General features: G+C 39.5%; 2 protein-coding genes and 1 long non-coding RNA gene across 5 annotated transcripts in view; 2 read left to right on the forward strand and 1 right to left on the reverse strand.

Annotated features, from left to right (window-relative positions):
- Window positions 1–8,601, forward strand: part of LOC133648688 (uncharacterized) — a 33,768-nt gene extending 25,167 nt beyond the window's left edge. Inside the window, exons 2-3 of the long non-coding RNA XR_009825914.1 lie at window positions 7,384–7,441; window positions 7,711–8,601. This is a non-coding gene — a long non-coding RNA (uncharacterized LOC133648688). The remainder of the gene's footprint in view (window positions 1–7,383; window positions 7,442–7,710) is intronic.
- LOC133648686 (sterile alpha motif domain-containing protein 15-like) lies at window positions 4,344–22,792 on the reverse strand. 3 transcript variants are annotated; one of them, XM_062045015.1, is made up of 5 exons: window positions 22,664–22,790; window positions 19,260–19,394; window positions 18,255–18,353; window positions 7,691–7,880; window positions 4,344–4,450 (listed from the first exon to the last, which is right to left on the reverse strand). In XM_062045015.1, exons 1-4 carry the CDS (start codon window positions 22,712–22,714, stop codon window positions 7,707–7,709), a joined length of 459 nt encoding a protein of 152 aa, XP_061900999.1. In that variant the 5' UTR covers window positions 22,715–22,790; the 3' UTR covers window positions 4,344–4,450; window positions 7,691–7,706. The 3 variants fall into 3 exon arrangements, with proteins under 3 accessions (XP_061900999.1, XP_061901000.1, XP_061900998.1); XM_062045016.1 differs by lacking the exon at window positions 4,344–4,450 and having other exon boundaries at window positions 5,944–7,880; window positions 19,260–19,399; window positions 22,664–22,792; XM_062045014.1 differs by lacking the exon at window positions 4,344–4,450 and having other exon boundaries at window positions 5,944–7,880.
- Window positions 22,353–23,511, forward strand: part of LOC133648678 (methylmalonate-semialdehyde/malonate-semialdehyde dehydrogenase [acylating], mitochondrial-like) — a 33,904-nt gene continuing 32,745 nt past the window's right edge. Inside the window, exons 1-2 of the mRNA XM_062045003.1 lie at window positions 22,353–22,545; window positions 22,747–22,785. Of these exons, the coding sequence (XP_061900987.1) occupies window positions 22,510–22,545; window positions 22,747–22,785 (75 nt within the window). The 5' untranslated portion in view covers window positions 22,353–22,509. The remainder of the gene's footprint in view (window positions 22,546–22,746; window positions 22,786–23,511) is intronic.

Below are 23,511 nucleotides of genomic sequence, written 5' to 3' on the forward strand. Positions count from 1 at the left end.
AGAGAGCGTTATCCTTCATCCTGCTTGCTGCATGCAAGACACAAAACTGCAGCATACATGCAACACCGTCGTCTTCCCGAGGAAGTCCTGACTGTGGGGAGACCAGGGTTTACATTTGTGCTGCAGGTTCTACAACAGGACAAATGCAAGCAACCTCGCTTACATGTACAGTGGAATGTTGAGTTGGCTGAAACTTAAAGCCCTCACTCCCTGTGGGTCTGTCCACACTCGAAACCTGCACCACTACCCCACTGCCCCCCTTCCAGCCTTACCACCCTCAGTACACGGTCTGATGCTATTGTGTAGAAGTTGGCAAAGCTTAAGACCCACTAAAACTCTTCCTTTGGCATGCCAAACACCACCTCAAACACGTTTTTATTAAAGGCCACATCGCAATTATTGTAACAGTGAATATATATGAATATTAATGTATAATAGCCTTGGTACACAATTTGCAACTGTTTTTATTATATTTTACTGACAAATTGATGGGTAACAAGCTTCGCAGTGTCTTGGCTGAATGAGCGTGTATCGGACACCTCGGTCTCCTTGGACGCATCCTCCTCGTCAATGTGGTCTGGACACTGGCCGAGAGTTGGTGGGCGGCCGAGGGTGGAGTCAGCTCTCTTGGTTGCTTTGATGGGTCTGCTCCTGTCTCTGGCCATGCTCCCCCCTCCCCAGCAGACGATAACGTGGAACACCGCAGAGGCTACCAAAGTGTATATGTTTCTTCTTTTGTTGTTGTTTTACTTTTGTGGCTGTGTGTAGAAGTGGTTGGTTGCATCAGCTCTGCTCTTTTAATGTATTTAATGTCCTTAGTGTTCTTTGATGTTTCCCTCTTACACACATGTTTGTGTGCTATGGCTATGAGGTTTTTTTCTTCCTTGGCCTCAGTCTGGACCCCCTCTACAGGCCCCCCAGCGTTTACCTGTTTCTCACCTTTTTTGTAAGAGGCGCCAGAAGTTGGCAGACCCGTCAGCGATCCTGTTCTGTCTCCCTGTAATGTTCGTCTGCTCTTGAATGGGATTGTGCTGAAAATCTTAATTTCCCCTGTGGGATTTTTAAAGTATTTCTGAAAAATGCTTCGAACATCTTGTTGCATGATCAGATAATACTAAAAGGGGGTTTTCTTAACTTTTGGAAGATGTTTTTGTGTATTTGGTATCTCCATAAGTCCCGGAAATGTGAAATCAAACCATGGAGGCATGACAGAGATATTTATAAAACAATCTTGCCTTCTTTCGTACTTCCTCCAAGACTTAAGTGACATATTTTGCCTTAGTTACATCAGCAGATATCTCCATCCATGGTAGAGGTTTACCCAAAGAGCTTTACAATAGTCCGCCATTTTTATTCAGTTGTGATCAATAAGTTCCTTCATTTCCTCTATCCTCTTGTTGTGGGGCAGACTGCATGCACATGCATGCTAAAATCTTCCGCTGTTGCCATTTCTAATAAAAAGTAGCATATAGTTCTAACTTATAGCTGTCGGTAAATTCCAAATGGAAGCACTAAAAACTACAACACGGCTGACGGGGTGGAGACGCAGTCGAAGTGGGCTAATACAAAATCTATGCAAAATGTTGATCACAGCACCACCATTACATTTCATGTAGACCACAATGAAGTGTTTTAAATAGAGAAATATGCTATATTTGACTTGTCTTTGCATAGTCGAGTCTCATGTGTTAGTGAAAATGTTAGCATGTGTGCTCCATGTATGCTTGCAAGAGCACAGCTAATGGGGATGCCTTAATATAAACTGATCTCATTTGTGACTTGTTCCACCTCCAGGTTAATACAGTAAAACAAATAAACAACAATAATAAACAAATAAATACAGCAGAAACTGGATAGTTTAGTGATTGGAGACAAACACCAGTTTACAAATGATAGACCTGTTTCCTTACTTCCACAATTTTGTAAAATTATTGAAAAATTATTCAACACTGGAAGCTACCACTGGAAACTTGGGAAGGATTTCTACTCGTTTTCATTAGTGCTTCACAAATATTTTGTGTTACGCACACCCTACAAAAAAGAAAATAGTATAATTTGTCTAAATAATTGTTATAACTATACCTCTGCATAACATTGTAAGCTTATTAACATTAAAGGAAACAACACACCAGCCTTTCGTCGTCTCCCACCGTGGTTACAGTGAAGCCAAGCGCTACATACGCTTAATCATATTCTGGTACGGCAAAAAAAGCATGTTCCCTAAGATCACACGCGCCCCTCCAGGGGGGCCTGCCCCACTATTTGAGTATTTGAGAAGGACTGGTTTAATCCAATACAACATAGGCAACCTATCAATAAGAACAGTTGTTAGCTCAGCTCTGAAATCTATACACTCACTGGCACCTATTGTACAAAAGAAGCAAGAGCCAAGTATTGTACAATGTAAAAAAGTACAAATGTAACGCTAAAAAACTAAAATATACTCATAGCTCAGTTGCCAGAATTATACTGACTTTATTTTACAATGCACTATAAAAAAATTAAAAAAAAACGTCCGGTCAGTTGCCAGAATTTTATTGTAAAAATAAAAGTGGTATGGTTTTTTCTTTTACAGTAACGCAATGTAAAATCAGCAACTGTAGATTTGAAGGTAAAAAAAAATCCTGACAATCCAGTCACCAGAATTCTACCGTAAAAAAATAACAGTGGTACCAATTTTCAAAACACATTTTACGGTCAAATAGTGGCGACTGAGCTTCTACTTTTTATTTTAAAATCTACTTACTTTTTTTACAACTTAAAATATGCACATATACACATGACTATCTTAAAGGCCTACTGAAATGATTTTTTTTTATTTAAACGGGGATAGCAGATCCATTCTATGTCATACTTGATCATTTCGCGATATTGCCATATTTTTGCTGAAAGGATTTAGTAGAGAACATCGACGATAAAGTTCGCAACTTTTGGTCGCTGATAAAAAAAAGCCTTGCCTGTACCGGAAGTAGCGTGACGTCGCAGGTTGAAGGGCTCCTCACATTTACCCATTGTTTACACCAGCAGCGAAAGAGATTCGGACCGAGAAAGCGACGACTACCCCATTAATTTGAGCGAGGATGAAAGATTTGTGGATGAGGAACATAAGAGTGAAGGACTAGAGTGCAGTGCAGGACGTATCTTTTTTCGCTCTGACCGTAACTTAGGTACAAAGGTTCATTGGATTCCACACTTTCTCCTTTTTCTATTGTGGATCACGGATTTGTATTTTAAACCACCTCGGATACTATATCCTCTTGAAAATGAGAGTCGAGAACGCAAAATGGACATTCACAGTGACTTTTATCTCCACGACAATACATCGGTGAAGCACGTTAGCTACAGAGCTAACGTGATAGCATTGTGCTTAGATGCAGATAGAAACAAAATAAATAAACCCCTGACTAGAAGGATAGACAGAAGATCAAAAATACTACTATCAGGAGACACCGAACCAAACACTGGACCTGTAACCACACGGTTAATGCTGTGCCGCCTGTCGAAGCCTAGCAATGCTGTTGCTAACGACGCCATTGAAGCTAACTTAGCTACGGGACCTCGTCAGAGCTATGATAAAAACATTAGCGCTCCACCTACGCCAGCCCTCATCTGCTCATCAACACCCGTGCTCACCTGCGTTCCAGCAATCGACGGCGCGACGAAGGACTTCACCCGATCATCGATGCGGTCGGCGGCTAGTGTCGTATAGCGCGTCTGCTATCCAACTCAAACTCCTCCTGGTGGTGTTGCTGTAGCCGGCCGCTAATACATTGATCCCACCTACAACTTTCTTCTTTGCAGTCTTCATTGTTCATCAAACAAGATGCAAAAGATTCACCAACACAGATGTCCAGAATACTGTGGAATTTTGCGATGAAAACAGAGCTGTTTGTATTGGATACAATGGTGTACCAATACTTCCGGTTCAACCATTGACGTCACCCGCAAACGTCATCATACCGAAACGTTTTTAGCCGGAAGTTTGCTGTGAAATTTAAAATTGCACTTTATAAGTTAACCCGGCTGTATTGGCATGTGTTGCAATGTTAAGATTTCATCATTGATATATAAACTATCAGAATGCGTGGTCGGTAGTAGTGGGTTTCAGTAGGCCTTTAAAGGTCAACTGCACTTTTTTTGGGAATTTTTCCCATTTTTCACAATCATTATGAGAGACAAGAACACATATGTTATTTTTTAGGATTTTAAAGATGATAAAAACCGCTTAGAAAATGCAGCTAATGGGAGTCACTGTTGTAGCCTTCAAAGCCCTCTAAAACAAAACCCTCCATCAACGTTTTGTATACAAACTGCAAGTTTATATATAATATAGTAACAAACACCTTCATAACAATATATAATATGTTCAATATTTACTGTATTTTGATCTGTTGGCCCTGCGATGAGGTGGTGACTTGTCCAGGGTGTACCCCGCTTTCCGCCCGCTTCCCTAAAAGAGACAAGCGATAGAAAATGGATGGATGGATGATTATTTTAATCATTGCCGGAACTAATTCCTCGGCGCATTTATTTCTGTTTCCATAGCAGCGCACATCTAACTTCTGGCAATAACCCCTTCTAGATGCAAACATGCGAGTGTGTTCTAATCATGGCAGATTCGGTAACAAACATGGAAAACAATTATTTTTGGACAAATGAGGACAACCTTACATTTTAGAATCTGAATTTATGGAGGATGAACTACTGCTTCTAGAAGCCAACACAAAGGAAAAGTGAGACGTTGGAGCAGACGGAAGCCAAGAGAGTGAGGAGAAAGTGAATTGAAACTGCAAAATGTGGAACTTGAAGCCAAGCTATTTCGACATACATGGAGTGCTTAACCATAATTAACTGGAAAAAACGTCCCTGGCCAGCTGGACCAAACAGACAACTGTCCATCGAGTGAGTCACACTTTATATTGATCATGTCATGTGTGTTATTACAACTACAGTACATACGCTGTCTGGCTAGCTGTGTACCGGTACATACAAAACATGAAATATGGGCTAATACTTTACAGATACTGTAATATCAATCAATCAATCAATGTTTTTAATATGATTGTTCATGTTTTTCAGTCAATACAGATTGGTGTTTTATCGCATTGTGCTGTGCATTACAAACTTAAATTGCCGTAGTTAGCTTTTACGGCTAATACCGTAGCACAGCGATGTGTTAGTCATTGGAAAAAGAGAGTTCCTCAGTGTTCGCTCTTACAATAACAATGTGGCTACCGCTTGGTTATTATACAGGTCACAGAACGTAAATGAAGTATTGTGGACGGTTTTTGAATGCATTTTTAAAATGATTTCGTGGTATTGCTAGCAGGCAAGAACGAGACAATGTTAGAAAGCTAAAAAAAAACAAAAAACTTTTGTCTTTTTGTCTGGTTAAGAATTGTGAACGACAAGCAAAGTTCCAAAAACAGTTCAGTTCCCCTTTAAGTGTTTTCAAATATTACAGATGTACTTTCAAGCCATATTGAAATGATTTGGTGAACATGACAATTTAAATAATTTACTATTAGTATACTTATTGCTTATTCCTTTATCTATTTGCAGTATTTTTTAATTCCTTTATCTATTTGCAGTAATTTTTAATTTCTTTATTTCTGTTTTCTATTGCATGTCTGCAGAGAATTGTGCATGTACAGTATATAGTGACAATAACAGCCATTCTAATACATTCTTTTCCCCCGTGGTTTTCACAGTAAAACCGTTTTTCAATTTATTATTAGCACTATTTGTCACTGGACTGCACTCCTTAGTAACCACAAAGATTGCTTCATGGCGAGCTGCTTTTGACAAGCATGGCAGGCAAGCACACTGGCCCCAGTGGTTACTTCCTATACGGTTCTGATAGTCGAGAAACAGCCCTGTTGTCTTTTTAGTCAAGTAGGAACAGGAATCAACAATCACTGGGAGTCCAATGATTAGCTTTGATGTACATTCGCACAGACAAATTGATGCTTTAGTGGTGTGTTGTCTTTCATTCATTTTTTTTTTTTAAATTCATTTCAGGCAATGACATTTTAAAAAAACGTACAAGGTTGACAACACATAATAATATAAATTAATATAACGCAAAAGGTAATGTACAGTATGTAAGCATGATTGTCCAGTTTTGCCTGAAGGGGAGTGGGAAGAAGATAACTTATTTAATCCCACCCCCCAGTTCTCCATTCAGTAAATAATACATTGAGTTTCACTGTTACTTTGTTTAAGGATTATAATACAGATGTTGTATCATAGTGGCATTACCACAGGTAACAATAATTATTACACTGTATCAACAATTTGTATCAACAATGTAGGAAGAATGAACATACCAACTATGATAATAGACAAAATACCAACAATGGTAATAGACAACATAGCAACAATGGTAAGGAAACATTGAGCACATGTTAACACTTTGAGACAGAATACAACAGCAGGTTAAATTAAAGACCCTCATCTCTATATTTGAACCAGACCCGATGTTTGTATAATAGTATAAATGGATTAATAGTTTGGCATTGCTTGTGTTGTAAGTCCAGTTTGTTCCATAGTTTCTTGTTGATGTACTTTTTATACCCTTCTTAGTCAGCCACGAGTGAGACTGGTGGATACCAATAACATGTATTAATTGTATTTTTTTAAATCTGTAAAAAAAATATGTACTTATTGGCGGCACCTTATTTAAACTAGTTTTTTATTATTATGTTGTTTATTTAAAACAGAGTCATTAGTACACAATAACTAAACAAAAGCAAAGACTACTATCTAGTACTTATTTAAATCCTTTGGTTTTTGCCCCCAATGTCCTCCTGTATCCAGGGAATAATTCAGAGTTTGTAAACATTAACAAAAGATTTCTGATGTAATGTGCTTCCATCTACATTTCTTACTTTACCAAGCACATATTTCTTGGGTAATGTCAAGGTACCTTAGTGGCTAACTTAGCGATTAGCATGCCTGTTCCTGATTTGCGCCTACTGTTTGTTAAGCCTCGACCTACAGTCCTCTAATGGTACTTAAGACACTAAGAAATGTAGTTTAATCGCCACGCTTTTTATAAAGTTAGCTGCAAGCCCCCGTCAGCCAAGGGACCAAAAATGAGTACAGTATCAGCCAGAGGGGATGGCCAATAATACATTTTCTTTTGCGAAAACTGGCTGATATGGATTTGTGGCCGGCCGATCGGCGCATTGCTACTTGAGACCACTAGCTCTGGAAAAGATATACAGAGAAACCAATAATTGCCCTTTTTACTGTAATAACAGTAATGAGGCCGTACCCCTGACAAACGCAGCTGTAGGACATTCAAGTGGGTGTTTATTTAGATAAATGTATCATGCATTTGATTAGACAGCATATTCTAAAAGCTGCCTTTTGTACCAGCATCAATTCCAGCATGCCAGCACTGAGCGGGTGTACGTGTGAATGACAGGACCTGCTTGTAAGTGAGTCACTGAGACAGTTGGCAGAATGAAAATTGCATTGACACGTCCCGCTTCTCACCACTTTGTCACACACACACACACACACACACACACACACACACACACACACACACACACACACACACACACACACACACACACACACACACACACACACACACACACACACACACACACACACACACACACACACACACACACACACACACACACACACACACACACACACACACACACACACACACATTTGGTTTTGTCTCATCAGTGGCAGATGTCATCCAGGAGCTGCTGAATGGTGAGCTGGTCCGTCTTGACACCTGTGCGACTCTTCATCTCCAGAAAGAGGCCTATGTCATCTCGCGGCGGGTCGGCGATGCTGCGACTCCACAGGGTCTGAGTGATGCCCAGCAGCTCCCGCACGCATGTGGAGATGGCCTGCAGAGGCGCACAGCAGGGGGCGGGGAGAAAGTGCTGTGATGGAGCTTACTACATACGTTACATTAACTTTTGTTCAGTGTGCCACTTTGGAGATAAGAAAAGGCTCTAGAGGAAGATGAAGTGTGCATACGCCTGCCTCCACCTTGATATTTCCACACCCAACTAATTTAGTTGTCATCTCAGAAAACGATAAGGCGCATGGGCATAAACAGAATGTATACAATGCTCCTCTTTGCTGTGTTATTTCTGGATAAGATACTCTCTTCAGTGTAAGGACAGCTTATTCCATGAGGAATATAATTGATTTGGCACCAGCGGCACACTTTGATTTGGCACCAGTACATGCTGCCCACTCAATAGCAGCATCATCCAGCAAAATGTAGCCTTAAGATGCTGGACACGTCATTAGGTACACCTGCACACTCCATTGATGTCTGAGCTGTGCCAAGATCACTGCCTTAACAAAGATGCAAATGCTGCTTAAAATTACACAATGTTACCACATTCTCTCAAATAGTGACCTCAGCTCTAGAATGCTGCTTAAAATTACATAATGTTACCACAGCTCTAGTGGACGTCACACCTTGGCTAGATATCCGCTTTTCACTCTTAAGACTTGAATTATACCATATATAGAAATCCCAACTTGATGTTCCTCATGGACATGACAATGAGGAAATAATAAAAATTGTGAATTAATTTAAATCCGAGACCTCAACTGAACTAAATTGAAATTGAAATTTTATTAAAGAGATTTCCAAACCTTTAACGTGTATCAGTAACCTATCATTTCAAACAGGCAATTCCCCAAATAAAATGAAAATAGCAAAACATTTACAGATTTATAAATCGTGTGACAAACGTCAGTTAACAAACTATTGAATTGTTTCCTTACTTCCACAATTTTCTGAAATTATTCAAAAAATGCTTGACAACAGATTGTAAAAATTCATGAATAAAAGTGGAACACTGACCCACAGCCAATAGGATACAGAGCCAACATTTCAACATTCATTAATCCATTTTCTACCGCTTGTCCCTCTTGGGGTCCTCAGCTGCACACGGGGGGAATGCGGGGTACACCCTGGACAAGTCGCGACCTCATCACAGGACCAACACAGATAGACAGACAACATTCAACCTCACATTCACACACTAGGGCCAATTTAGTGTTGCCAATCAACCTATCCCCAGGTGCATGTCTTTGGAGGTGGGAGTAGGCCGGAGTACCCGTAGGGAACTTACGCAGTCATCAATGGCATTAATCAAAGGGTAATAAGGGATTACCAATGCAATAGATAGTAAGCATTGTGCAGCTGCAGTGTTTATGGATTTAACAAAAGCATTTGTACACAATTAATTATATCTTAATTAACAAATTAGAACGGTATGCATCGTGAGGGCTGGTCTTGAACAGGATAACAGTCGTTGTGGCTTGTGCAGCCCTTTAAGACACTCGTGATTTAGGGCTATATAAATAAACTTTGATTGATTGATTGATAAGAAGCTTCCCAACCAACAGGAAGCAATGAAGCTAGGCAAACACACGTCTACAGAGCAGATTATATCTTGTGTAATACGCCAGGGATCAACACTGGTACCAAAATTATTCTCTCTTTTAATAAATGACATTTGTAAAGTTAAAAAGGACTTATAATTAGTATTATTTGTACATTATATGTCTTTGTCTTGTTCAGGAGGGAACACACAGACGCTGATATAAATAATAACATGAAGAAACAAACAAATTAAAAAATATGGTTTGACAAAACCTCCGCAAAACTAAATTCATGCTATTCTGTAACAGTAGAAGGGAAAGTCAAACATAAATACAAATAGACATTGAAAGAGTAAAATTGTTGTGTGTAATAATACAAACCCTGTTTCCATATGAGTTGGGAAATTGTGTTAGATGTAAATATAAACGTAATACAATGATTTGCAACTCATTTTCAACCCATATTCAATTGAATGCACTACAAAGACAACATATTTGATGTTCAAACTTTATTTATTTTTTGCAAATAATAATTAACTTAGAATTTCATGGCTGCAACACGTGCCAAAGTAGTTGGGAGAGGGCATGTTCACCACTGTGTTACATGGCCTTTCCTTTTAACAACACTCAGTAAACATTTGGGAACTGAGGAGACACATTTTTTAAGCTTCTCAGGTGGAATTCTTTCCCAATCTTGCTTGATGTACAGCTTAAGTTGTTCAACAGTCCGGGGGTCTCCGTTGTGGTATTTTAGGCTTCATAATGCGCCACACATTTTCAATGGGAGACAGGTTTGGACTACAGGCAGGCCAGTCTAGTACCTGCACTCTTTTACTATGAAGCCACGTTGATGTAACACGTGGCTTGGCATTGTCTTGCTGAAATAAGCAGGGGCGTCCATGGTAACGTTGCTTGGATGGCAACATATGTTGCTCCAAAACCTTTCAGCATTAATGGTGCCTTCACAGATGTGTAAGTTACCCATGTCTTGGGCACTAATACACCCCCATACCATCACAGATGCTGGCTTTTGAACTTTGCACCTGTAACAATCCGGATGATTCTTTTTCTCTTTGGTCCGGAGGACACGACGTCCACAGTTTCCAAAAACAATTTGAAATGTGGACTCGTCAGACCACAGAGAACCTTTTTCCACTTTATATCAGTCCATCTTAGATGAGCTCAGGCCCAGCGAAGCCGACGCCGTTTCTGGGTGTTGTTGATAAACGGTTTTCGCCTTGCATAGTAGAGTTTTAACTTGCACTTACAGATGTAGCGACCAACTGTAGTTACTGACAGTGGGTTTCTGAAGTGTTCCTGAGCCCATGTGGTGATATCCTTTACACACTGATGTCGCTTGTTGATGCAGTACCACCTGAGGGATCGAAGGTCACGGGCTTAGCTGCTTACGTGCAGTAATTTCTCCAGATTTTCTGAACCCTTTGATGATATTACGGACCGTAGATGGTGAAATCCTTAAATTCCTTGCAATAGCTGGTTGAGAAAGGTTTTTCTTAAACTGTTCAACAATTTGCTCATGCATTTGTTGACAAAGTGGTGACCCTCGCCCCATCCTTGTTTGTGAATGACTGAACATTTCATGGAATCTACTTTTATACCCAATCATGGCACACACCTGTTCCCAATTTGCCTGTTCACCTGTGGGATGTTCCAAATAAATGTTTGATGAGCATTCTTCAACTTTATCAGTATTTATTGCCACCTTTCCAAACTTCTTTGTCACGTGTTGCTGGCATCAAATTCTAAAGTTAATGATTATTTGCGGGAAAAAAAATGTTTGTCAGTTTGAACATCAAATATGTTGTCTTTGTAGCATATTCAACTGAATATGGGTTGAAAATGATTTGCAAATCATTGTATTCTGTTCATATTTACATCTAACACAATTTCTCAACTCATATGGAAACGGGGTTTGTAGATGATAAATAAACTGGAAACCTCATACTAAAAATATACAACATAAGGTGGCAGAAATACTTTTATAATGAATGAAGCTAAATATGTTCTGGACCAAAAATCAATCGACATTCTATACTGCTACAGCGAGCAGGTGTTATCGTATCTGAGAAATTCCCTAACTGTGTTAAAAAAAAAAGAGGTCAGTTAGAAAGATATATAACGTTAGACATCGTGAACACACAAACCCTTTATCTATCGAATCAAAAATATTGACATTTAATGCATAAATTTAGCTGTTCACGTTTGTGAACAGCTAAAATTATACACAAATCAAACTATAACCTGCTACCCGAGAATGTACAACAATTTTCAACAAAAGGCAAATACTGTATAACCTTAGGGGAAAATGTAACTTAAAACATTTGTATGCACGTACAACACTTAAAGCCTGTAGTATATCAGTATATGGAATTAAATTATGGAATGGATTAAGCAAAAAGTCAAAGTAGTAATATGATTCCTTTTAAGAAACTGTTAAAACTTAAAGTGTTTACAAAGTACAAAGAAGAAGATTACCGATAAACATCTTGAACCTTATTGAAAAATGAGATAATTTCATTCATCTCATTATGTGAATCACAACATACTTAACTATTTATTCATGAGAAGCTTATTTATTATTTATGTATTAATTTACTTACTTCTTTCTTTATTTACCTATCTACTGTTTGTGTTACAGATGGAGAACACAGTGACGTGCGGTCACTAGAGGCAGGGGAGGCGGGGCCTCACCTGCCATCATGGAAAGGAAAAAAATGTAAAAAAAAATAAAAATTAATTAAATTGTTATATGTATTCAGTGATTATACTATAACGTTATTTTCCATTTAACTTCACCAGTTTTAGATTATTTTTATTCAAAATCGCTGAATTTTCACATTTGCCGTTCAAATACTGAGAAGAGACGGTGCGGTGATCAGCAGCCAGTTGAGGCACTTGTGCCTCAACATGGATTGCGGACTCGGCTAACTGCTGGCCTGCTGTGCAGTGAGACCGTATTGCTATATGAATTATATTGTACATTTCCATAGTTTAGTTAGCTGAGGTATATAATGTACAGTGTATTTTGTCAACAACTGTATGTGTGTAAAGTATTTCTTGTGCTGAGCAATCATAAAACTGCTGCGAAGACGCACTGTGGGAGGCTCGCAGTAACCCCGCCTCCTTGTTCCGGTTAAAGCACTCCCGCCGCAGAATGCACCCTTGACGGGAGCGCCACACCAAACAAAGCCCACACCCAAACCCTCCACATGCAAGACAGAATCCACCTAAAAAAAGTCACTTAACAAGAAGCCAAAAAGTGCAAAAACAACAATGCTCGCGCCAGAGGAGCCGTGAACAGGGACACAACATTAGGTACACCTGCAGACTGCAGCACGGATTTCATATATTCACAACTCCTCCAACACGAACACCACTGTTCCCGCACTTATAAGTAAAGGTAAGATCACAATAATGTTTTTTTTTTATTAAATGTGCTTTTTTGTGTGCTACAGTTTGTATGTGTAAAGTTAAAGTTAAGTTAAAGTACCAATGATTGTCACACACACACAGGGGCGCCGAAAAGGGGGGGGGGGCGGATTCTAGGGGCCCATGATGGAGGGGGGCCCAGAGAGGCCCCTAATGATGATGAAATTATAATGTTGCCGCTGTGTTGGGGGCCCTGTAAAGATTATTTTCATGGGGCCCAAAATCCCTAGCGGCGCCCCTGCACACACACTAGGTGTGGTGAAATGTGTCCTCTGCATTTGACCCATCCCTTGATCCCCCCCTGGGAGGTGAGGGGAGCAGTGGGCAGCAGCGGCGCCGCGCCCGGGAATAATTTTTGGTGATTTAACCCCCAATTCCAACCCTTGATGCTGAGTGCCAAGCAGGGAAGAATGCTGGTATGAGCTTTTAAACATAACCCGTTAACTGCTGCCAATCAAATGGTGAATAAGATACTCTTTAGGGTTCATATGTTTGTAAATCTGACCGTGATGAAGTCAGTGCCTCACCAGTCATGAACTTCACCGCACGTCACTGGGAGAACATGTAGTGAACAAACAAATGTGTTAGAAATTGCTATTAAACCGCAAAGAGGAAGGATTAATAAAGATCTGCTTTTTCCTACTCCTTTTTGGACATGTTTTATTGACAAACTGTAAATATGTTATGAACAGTACCATATTGTAACTGTATGCATGTCCGAAATAAACTAATACCACAAGAACAAGACAAGTGGCACCACTGGTAGTACTTACAAAGATAATATTGTTCAGTTTTGATAAAACATTGATTGATTGATTGATTGAGACTTTTATTAGTAGGTTGCACAGTGAAGTACATATTCCGTACAATTGACCACTAAATGGTAACATCCGAATAAGTTTTTGAACTTGTTTAAGTCGGGGTCCACTTAAATTGATTCATGATACAGATATATACTATCATATATACTATCATCATAATACAGTCATCACACAAGATAATCACATTGAATTATTTACATTATTTACAATCAGGGGTGTGGGGGGGGGGGGGGGGTCAGCAAGTAGTGGACATAGAGAGAGAGAGAGAGAGAGGGAGAGAGAGAGAAAGAGAGAGAGAGAAATCAGAAGGCATAAGAAAAAGTATCTGCATTTGATTGTTTATATTTGATTATTAGCAATCCGGGGAGGGTGTTAGTTTAGGGTTGTAGCTGCCTGGAGGTGAACTTTTATTGCGGTTTTGAAGGAGGATAGAGATGCCCTTTCATTTCCTCAAATAGTCACCTCAGCTCTACCACATCTCAAATAGATACCCACTTTTCAATCCTCAGAACACATGTGGCCCCACTGCACGTTTGCAAATTACTAAGGCCCCGTTTACACTAAGCCGGATAAGTTTATCCAGGGTAAATCCCACCTAACCTTATCCGTGTCCACACACTTTAAGACCCCCGCCCCCCTTCGTCCGCCGGCGCAACGCGACCTAGTACGCATGCATGAAAAAAATTAAAAAATCCACCTGAGCGTCCATCTGCTCCAAGATAGATGATAGATTATAGATTACTTTACTTCACTGTGAAGTTATTTAAAAGAGCCTGTGCATTTTAAATGTGTTTGCTGTGTTTTGTGCGCAAGTTTTTAAATTAAAATGTATCTCTTTTAAACAATATCCAGTATTGTGGTATTTCAATTAACTAGAATCCAGTGTGCTGTGGGGCCCTATTGTAGTGAATCACACCTGAGACATCATACATGAGTCAAATCTTTAATCAACATGAGAAAGTAGACAATGCGATGAAGAACATTTTGCAACAATTACAACAATTAATCTAGGGATATAAATATATATATATATATATGTATATACACTACCGTTCAAAAGTTTGGGGTCACATTGAAATGTCCTTATTTTTGAAGGAAAAGCACTGTACTTTTCAATGAAGATAACTTTAAACTAGTCTTAACTTTAAAGAAATACACTCTATACATTGCTAATGTGGTAAATGACTATTCTAGCTGCAAACGTCTGGTTTTTGGTGCAATATCTACATAGGTGTATAGAGGCCCATTTCCAGAAACTATCACTCCAGTGTTCTAATGGTACAATGTGTTTGCTCATTGGCTCAGAAGGCTAATTGATGATTAGAAAACCCTTGTGCAATCATGTTCACACATCTGAAAACAGTTTAGCTCGTTACAGAAGCTACAAAACTGACCTTCCTCTGAGCAGATTGAGTTTCTGTAGCATCACATTTGTGGGGTCAATTAAACACTCAAAATGGCCAGAAAAAGAGAACTTTCATCTGAAACTCGACAGTCTATTCTTGTTCTTAGAAATGAAGGCTATTCCACAAAATTGTTTGGGTGACCCCAAACTTTTGAACGGTAGTGTATATATATATATATATATATATATATATATATATATATATATATATAAACATTGTTGTCGGTTGACTCTGCCGTTGGGGTATTCTTTCGTGAGATATGGCATCAGAGGATAAGCTGGGTCACCCAAAAGAAAAACAGGGACCGGATCTTCATCCTCCAGCAGTTGTTTGGGACACGAGGTGATAATTCCATCTTTAAGCTGCGCACTAGAGATGCGCGGTTTGCGGACACAACCGTGGAGTCCGCGGATAAACCGCGGGTCGGGCGGGTGACATGACGAAAAAAATAGATTTTAAATAGATTCGGGTGCGTGGCGGTTGAACCAATTCGGAAATATATATACATAGTTAAATGTTGTTACCCACATACGAAAAACGAGCTGATGGCGCATCACCGAAAAAGAAAAGGATTGACTTCACAGAATGGGAGGAGGATACACCTGTGCTTGTTGATGAAGTAGAGGATTATTCCTCTACAAACTTCCATCTCGACGGATCAGCAGAGGAAAATCTACTTTCCTTTTGGGGGAAACAAGGACAATCATTCCCACGACTACAACACCAAGTGAGCGCTCCTTCAGCGCAGCAGGGCGCATTTTAGAGGCCAGGCGCTCTCACCTGAATCCTGGCACTGTAGATGCAATTTTATTCCTGCATAGTGCTAACAAACAAAAAAAGTAAGTAGACATATGGTTGGATATGTTAAACGAATTAGTCTACGTTACATAGGCTATACCAAATAAGCCCATGTCTAACCTATATTGAGTTTGGTCAGCTGAATAATTTTGATGGTTACGTGTTGTTTGGGCGCACTACAATGCAAAGGAATTAAGGCAATTGCGTTGTTTGTTTTTTTTCTATTCGAGATATACTACTGTGTGTTAATTATTTGGCCTCGCTTTCAAGTGAAGCGCATCTCCGATTGGCAACCGTGTAAGGCTATTTAGCCTGATTTGTTTGTCGCGACCGTCTGTTTTCATTATAATTCAAGTTTGATGATAAAGTGCAGTCTGATGGGTTTGATTTCCCCCCTTCAGCTATTTGCCTTGGCCAATAAGTTGCAGGTAATTTGTCATTATTATTTGTTTAATTTATTTCTGTTTAAATAGGGATGACATACACATGTTATTGTATAATTTAAGTTTGTGCGCGTGATTGACAGCCTAAGGCTTATGAGGCACATTTTTTATTTATTTTTTTATTTCAACTTAAAAACGTATGAGCCTATGCCTATAACATAGGCTATGTGTTTATCTTTATATTCCTGCCTGTCGTTGACAATGGAGATTGTCTGATATTTTGTCATGGCTGCAGATCAATCAATAAAGGTTCATCTTTGTCGCGAAATTGTTCACTGTTTCACTGTGCACCCCGCTCTCGTCCCTATTTGAGCATTATAACGTTAACAAGTTAATATTCATTGAAATACATTCAGAACATTTTTTTTACCTAACGAAAATATAGGCCTAGTCTTTCTAAAACATTTAACTTCTTAAAAGCATCGTTCTGCTTGCTGCAAATGCGCACACAAAGTGTGAGGAACGCACTCCTGATCTGAGGGCATTGGCAACAATAGTCAACACTTTCTTAACGGAAATGACAATAATATTATAATAATGATAAATAATATTATCACGCATTAATATCTCTTAGCCACTAATGCGTGGCCAAGAGATATTAATGCGTGGCACGCATTGAATGTCTCTGCTGCATTGGATCAGTCTCCTTTCTTTAACAGGCAAAAGCTTTCTAACCTCACTAATGCCTTGCATCGTCTATATTAGATATATAACAACGGGCGGGTGTGGTTTTGATAAAATGTTGGTTCGGGTGAATGGCGGGTGGATGACGACTTTTGTGATGTGGTTGCAGATGAAATAATTGCCTATCCGTGCATCTCTACTGCGCACTAATGGCGGAGTTAGCGAAATGCAGGCTTCATGCACTCTGCCTGGCCATTTCACTGTCACATCCATAAAGCAATATTTGTACCAGCCAGTGGGCTGTATCACATCCACGGGAGGAAGGGACAACATTTTTCGGTAAATAGAATCACAGCTGACTTCGAAAGTTCTCTTGCCGTCTGAGAAGTGTTGTATCCGAAATAGCTGCAATCCCGCCTTTCGTTCACTTACGGTATTCATGTGTGATTCCCACAAGCGTCTGTACATGTAGAAGGAGGAGAAAAACGGTCATGTCTGGATGATCCGCCTCCATCTTTTTAGCTCCGATTGTTACGAAGCTAGTAGCACGCTCTTTCTGGCGTCACTTCCTGTGTGGGCGGGGTCTTTCTGGCGTCACTTCCTCTCCGAACTCAGTTTGTAAACGATCAATGAGTCCATACAAAGCTAAGTGCCGGAGATTCACGGCTCACTTAACCGTGTAAAAATTTGTCCGAGGAGGGGGACCTTAAACCCTGGTTTAGTGTGGCTGAAACGGGGCTTAGGCTAAATAATTATTTGTTTAAGGGGTTAAACGACTTAGTGTAGACATGGCCTAAGATAACACTCAGTTGTTATGAAAGCAATGTTAAAGGTTGTATTGTGCTCCCTAAAATAGTGACTTTAGTTCTCTTTGACGCCGCACCTTAGGACCTCAGCAACTTTATTTGTAGAAAATTACAAAGTAATGCATTTGCACAAAAAAGGCATTTCACTTTGCTGAAGATGAATAAACGGCCACTATATGAGGTAACATCTTTATTAATGTGGTTATATAGTTAGCAGTTGTGTACAACCTCTGGTGACCTTATTTCTCTCCATTGGCGAATTTCGCGATGCAGTCAAACAAAGTGTTATTCATAGTCGTAAGCCAATCGTGTGTGTGTGTGTGTGTGTGCACGCGTGAGTCATCTGGTTTAATGTGTGTACTGTTTACTGTTCATTCAAATGAAGACAAGTGCTGGAGAAGCAGCTGGTCACATTGGGTAATTTGTTACACAGCCTCTTTGAAACTTTCATCTTATATTTGCCATATCTATTTAGAAAGGGAAATCAAACTGTGAGCGTCCTTGTGTTTTGTTTTTTTCCAATACCTGCATGTCTTTAAAATCTGTGATTCCAATTCTTGGCATGTGGACACAATCAACAAAAATCAGCTTCCTGCCAGTGATGCAGTTGTCGGTAAAACACGGCTGCCACAAAAATACATTATTAGTATCATGCAGTATTGCTTCTGCTTAAAACAGTGATTCTTAACCAGAGGTATCGAACCCCACCAGTTTCATATGCGCATTCACCGAACCCTTCTTTAGTGAAAAATAAAATTTTGTTTTTTTCAAATTCAAGACAAAGTTATATGTTTTTGGTAACACTTTAGTAAGGGGAACATATTCCAAGTAACAAAGACTTAATTTAGAGTTTTTTGGACACTAGGGGAACATATTCTAAGTAACAAAGACTTCATTTAGAGTTATTTGGTTAGGGTTAGAGGGTTAGGGCCAGGGTCAGAGGGTTAGGGTTATAATAAGGCCATGCCGAAAAAGGCATTAACAGCAGGCTCGGCCGACCTGTCTGACAAGCCTGTAAATGTGTGTTGGTCATCTATGATGTCTTTTTGTTATTTTTGTTTCGTGATGTGTAATGTCTATTGTTCAAATGTACGGCCGTGAAAATGAATTTCCCCAACGAGGACCAATAAATCTAAATCTAAATCTAATAATTACTTAATAATGACTAGTTAAGAGCCAATATGTTACTAATTTGCATGTTAATAAGCAACTAATTAATGGTGAATATGTTCCCCATACTAAAGTGTTACCATGTTTTTTTACTGGCGCACAAAATGAACCGTGCATGAACATCACCTTGTTCAAAGAACAAAACCAACAGTGCATAAACTCACAACAAATTACACACCTGCAAATCAGTGTGACTTCTGCTGTTGCTGTATCCGTAATACGCCGATTGGGAGAAGTTTTTATTTACACGATGAGTCGGGTGTGTTTTGACCTCCGCCGAACCCCTGAGCCCGACTGACCGAACTCCTAGGGTTCGATCGAACCCAGGTTAAGAACCACTGGCTTAAAACCTTAACCTACTTTATACTGTGGAAATCCTTTGGACTCAATCCATCCTGCAACCTCCTCGCTAGTCCACTGCAGGAAGTCCAGGTTTGGTGTATCCATGTTGCCATGGAAACTGGCACTTGGCCACTCACTGTTCTTCTGGGCTTCCTTCACTTACAAAAATGAGAGTTTTAGTTGGAAACATTGGTTTTCAAAATTCCCCACAGGACTTGTTTAATGTTGCTGTACAGCCTCGCAACATTTTTAAAGCATACATCCCAACTTGTCCAGGGTGTACCCCGCCTTCCACCCGAATGCAGCTGAGATAGGCTCCAGCCCCACACCCCCACAACCGCGACCCCAAAAGGGACAAACGGTAAAAAATGGATGGACGGACATCCCGAAAGGTTTGTTTTATTTTTATTTTTTTAATTTTATAAACCTTTATTTATAATATGCAACATTTACATACAATCAAGAAATAATAATAATCAAAACGAGTACAGAAATAGTACAAAAACAGTACAAAACAGCGCCAGGAGGTTGAAAACTCAATAAAGTAAGTAAAAAAGAATGCAAAATATCGATATGTAACAAAATGTAAAGCCATGGACTCACACAAGTTCCGTAAATAATCCAAAATTGGGACACGGCAATCATAGTTTTCACAGCTTTTTGGTTGTTAAAGGTAGAAAGTAGGGATGTGCCTATCGATCCTGTGGTATTGATATATCGATACTCACGCACTACTCATTTGGCATCACTTTTCTGAAAAAAGTATCGATATAAACCAAAAAACGGCGTGTGGGGGGTACAAGCATCACTTTCAGATGTTTTTGATGACTTACTTAACTTACTATGTGCTGGGACACCCTGTACCTGGCAGAGTATAGAGCTGGCCCAGTCACGTGACAGGAGACAGCGAATGAGCGTCGTCAACGTGCAACACACACACAGCCAGCCGACAGCGATGCAGCCAGGCATATCCAGTGTTGTCCAATTGTTGACTTAAAACAGGCATTGTATTATTTTTTTTAGTAATGTTTACTGAATATTTTTGTTTAAATGATTATCCTAAATTCAAATAATTTCCACACAGGGGAATTTACTGTTAGTTGAAAATTGCTTGAGTATTTAAAACAAGATAAGAAAGAGATACAATTTGGAGATTCTTCATTGATTGATTGATTGATTGATTGAGACTTTTATTAGTAGGTTGCACAGTGAAGTACATATTCCGTACAATTGACCACTAAATGGTAACACCCGAATACGTTTTTCAACTTGTTTAAGTCGGGGTCCACTTAAATTGATTCATGATACAGATATATACTATCATATATACTATCATCATAATACAGTCATCACACAAGATAATCACATTGAGTTATTTACAATCAGGGGTGTGGAGGGAGGGGGGGGGGGGATATGGACATCAAGTAGTGGACAGAGAGAGAGAGAGAGAGAGAGAGAGAGAGAGAGAGAGAGAGAGAGAGAGAGAGATCAGAAGGCATAAGAAAAAGAAAAAGTATCTGCATTTGATTGTTTACATTTGATTATTAGCAATCCGGGGAGGGTGTTAGTTTAGGGTTGTAGCTGCCTGGAGGTGAACTTTTATTGCGGTTTTGAAGGAGGATAGAGATGCCCTTTCTTTTATACCTGTCGGGAGCGCATTCCACATTGATGTGGCATAGAAAGAAAATGAGTTAAGACCTTTGTTAGTTCGGAATCTGGGTTTAACGTGGTTAGTGGAGCTCCCCCTGGTGTTGTGGTTATGGCGGTCATTTACGTTAAGGAAGTAGTTTGACATGTACTTCGGTATCAGGGAGGTGTAGCGGATTTTATAGACTAGGCTCAGTGCAAGTTGTTTAACTCTGTCCTTCACCTTGAGCCAGCCCACTTTAGAGAAGTGGGTAGGAGTGAGGTGGGATCTGGGGTGGAGGTCTACAAGTAACCTGACTAGCTTGTTCTGAGATGTTTGGAGTTTAGATTTGAGGGTTTTGGAGGTGCTAGGGTACCAGGAGGTGCATGCGTAATCGAAAAAGGGTTGAACGAGAGTTCCCGCCAGAATCCTCAAGGTGCTTTTGTTGACCAGAGAGGAAATTCTGTAGAGAAATCTCGTTCGTTGGTTAACCTTTTTGATTACCTTGGTTGCCATTTTATCACAGGAAAGGTTAGCCTCTAGAATGGAACCTAGGTAGGTTTCATTCATCTTTGCATTACAGTTTTATTTTTTTCCAAGAAAATCTTAAATATATTATTGAATGTGATTTTGGTTTTAATCTGTAACATGATTTCTTACATTTCGAAAACATTAGCCTATTTCATATTTCATTAATTGCGAATTATATCACAAACTTTAAAAAATAACTGCAGCTTCTTGCAATTTGGATTTGACTGTTAATTGGAAAGCCCTAATATTTAATTATTATTATATATAACATATAGTTATTATTATATATAATATTTAATTTATTTTTCATATTTATGTTATTTATTTTAATTTTACTTTTATTATATATTGACCATAATAAATGTGGTATAAATGGTCTGTATTTGTCTTGTGATGTGTCTTAAATAATAACAATAGTAATAATATTTTTGACTGACAAAAAATTGCTACTAAGAAATTATTGGTATCAGTATCGATGAAAATGCAAGAAAAAGTATCGGTATCGTATCGAATCCTAAAAGTGTGGTATCGCCCATCCCTAGTAGAAAGCGTTATAAGTAGAGTTCTAATTCTTTTTTAAAGGCACGAAAAACATTTCGGGTATTGAGAAACTTACATTTATGAATATGAAACTTAGCCAATAGTATAATAGTATAGGTTGCAAAAGTAAAATTCCTTTAAAAAATGTTTTTCATACAGTGTAAATCCAAATAGCACATCTTTAAAACAAAGCACAAATTTGTCATGAATATTGTTACATCCCGAAAGGTTTGAACCGCAGACGAGTTTATCTCGCGTCTGTGAAAACAGCCAATCAGTTTCTTGAAACTTAGGGCGTCTACTGCATACCGCTCTCTGATTGGCTTTCACGTTATGTGCCCGCCTTCAATGAAGTGTTAGGTTTAACCGACTAACAAACCATGTGGAGATGAGCTCGCTGCTACCGCTTATGCACAACAAGGTTTATAGATCGCGTGTGATTCTCATGCCCCGCCCATTCGTCGCTTGTAATTTTCTACCAGCGGAAGTTCGGACAGGTTTCTACCATACGGTCTCTGGTGGGTCGGTTGAAGGGCTTTGGGGATAAATTAAGATATCTGAATTTGCACAATGGCAGCAATACTCCGGTCCGTCCTGAACAAGAAGGTAAAGTAACCATTGAAGCGTTAAACATGCGCTGAAAGCTATCGACCGACGTGGCTATCTTAAGCACGGACTGGTCGTAATTCGCTAATATTTCAGCAAAAGTGTTGAAGTCGCTTACATCCTGGTTCGCTGGCATTGCATAGTCTTCGTCAACTGGTGTGTCTGCCATGTAAATTAAAAGTTGTGTTTTATTCCTTGCAGACTCCGCTACAGCTGGGCCGCATGTGTTACTCCTCTGCGGTAAGAGTTCTCGCTGTGCAGCTTTTATATCACCCGACACGTGTTACGTCACACTGGACGTCAACATGACACTTCAGTGATGCACGTTTCACAACAAAACATGAATAATATTGTGTTATGCCTTTCTTTCATGCAGTGTACTTAAACGACGCAATGTTCTTTTTTTTGAGCTACTTGCTTGATTGATTGATTGAGTGAGACTTTTATTAGTAGGTTGCACAGTGAAGTACATATTCCGTACAATTGACCACTAAATGGTAACACCCGAATAAGTTTTTCAACTTGTTTAAGTCGGGGTCCACTTATTCATGATACAGATATGATACAGATATATACTATCATATATACTATTGTAACAAACTGTTCAGGATGTCCCAAGTTACCGGAGTGTGTTGGGTAAGGAGGAGTGTTGTCCCTCCAGAGTTGCCGTAGGGCTGTGACGTAAGAGGTCTATAAAGGTTGTTGTGGAAGGAGGTGTGTGAGGAATGACATTAAAGAAGTGGTGGAGACCGGACCTGCTCTCATGACTCCCATTTATTATTTTATATAAGTACACCGAATATGCAAACCCAGGACACTCGGCTACATTGGTGGCAGCGGTGGGATTTTAACCGCTGTGTTGAAAAAAAAAAGAAGAAGAAAGTGTTACACGGGACTTGTGAGTTTCCAGTTAGCTGCACGTGTATAGTTAGCTTCCTGGCTATTTTGCGGACATGTGGTGTGGTG

Source organism: Entelurus aequoreus, linkage group LG04 (assembly GCF_033978785.1).
Source record: "Entelurus aequoreus isolate RoL-2023_Sb linkage group LG04, RoL_Eaeq_v1.1, whole genome shotgun sequence".
In the NCBI taxonomy this organism is placed as follows: Eukaryota; Metazoa; Chordata; class Actinopteri; order Syngnathiformes; family Syngnathidae; genus Entelurus; species Entelurus aequoreus.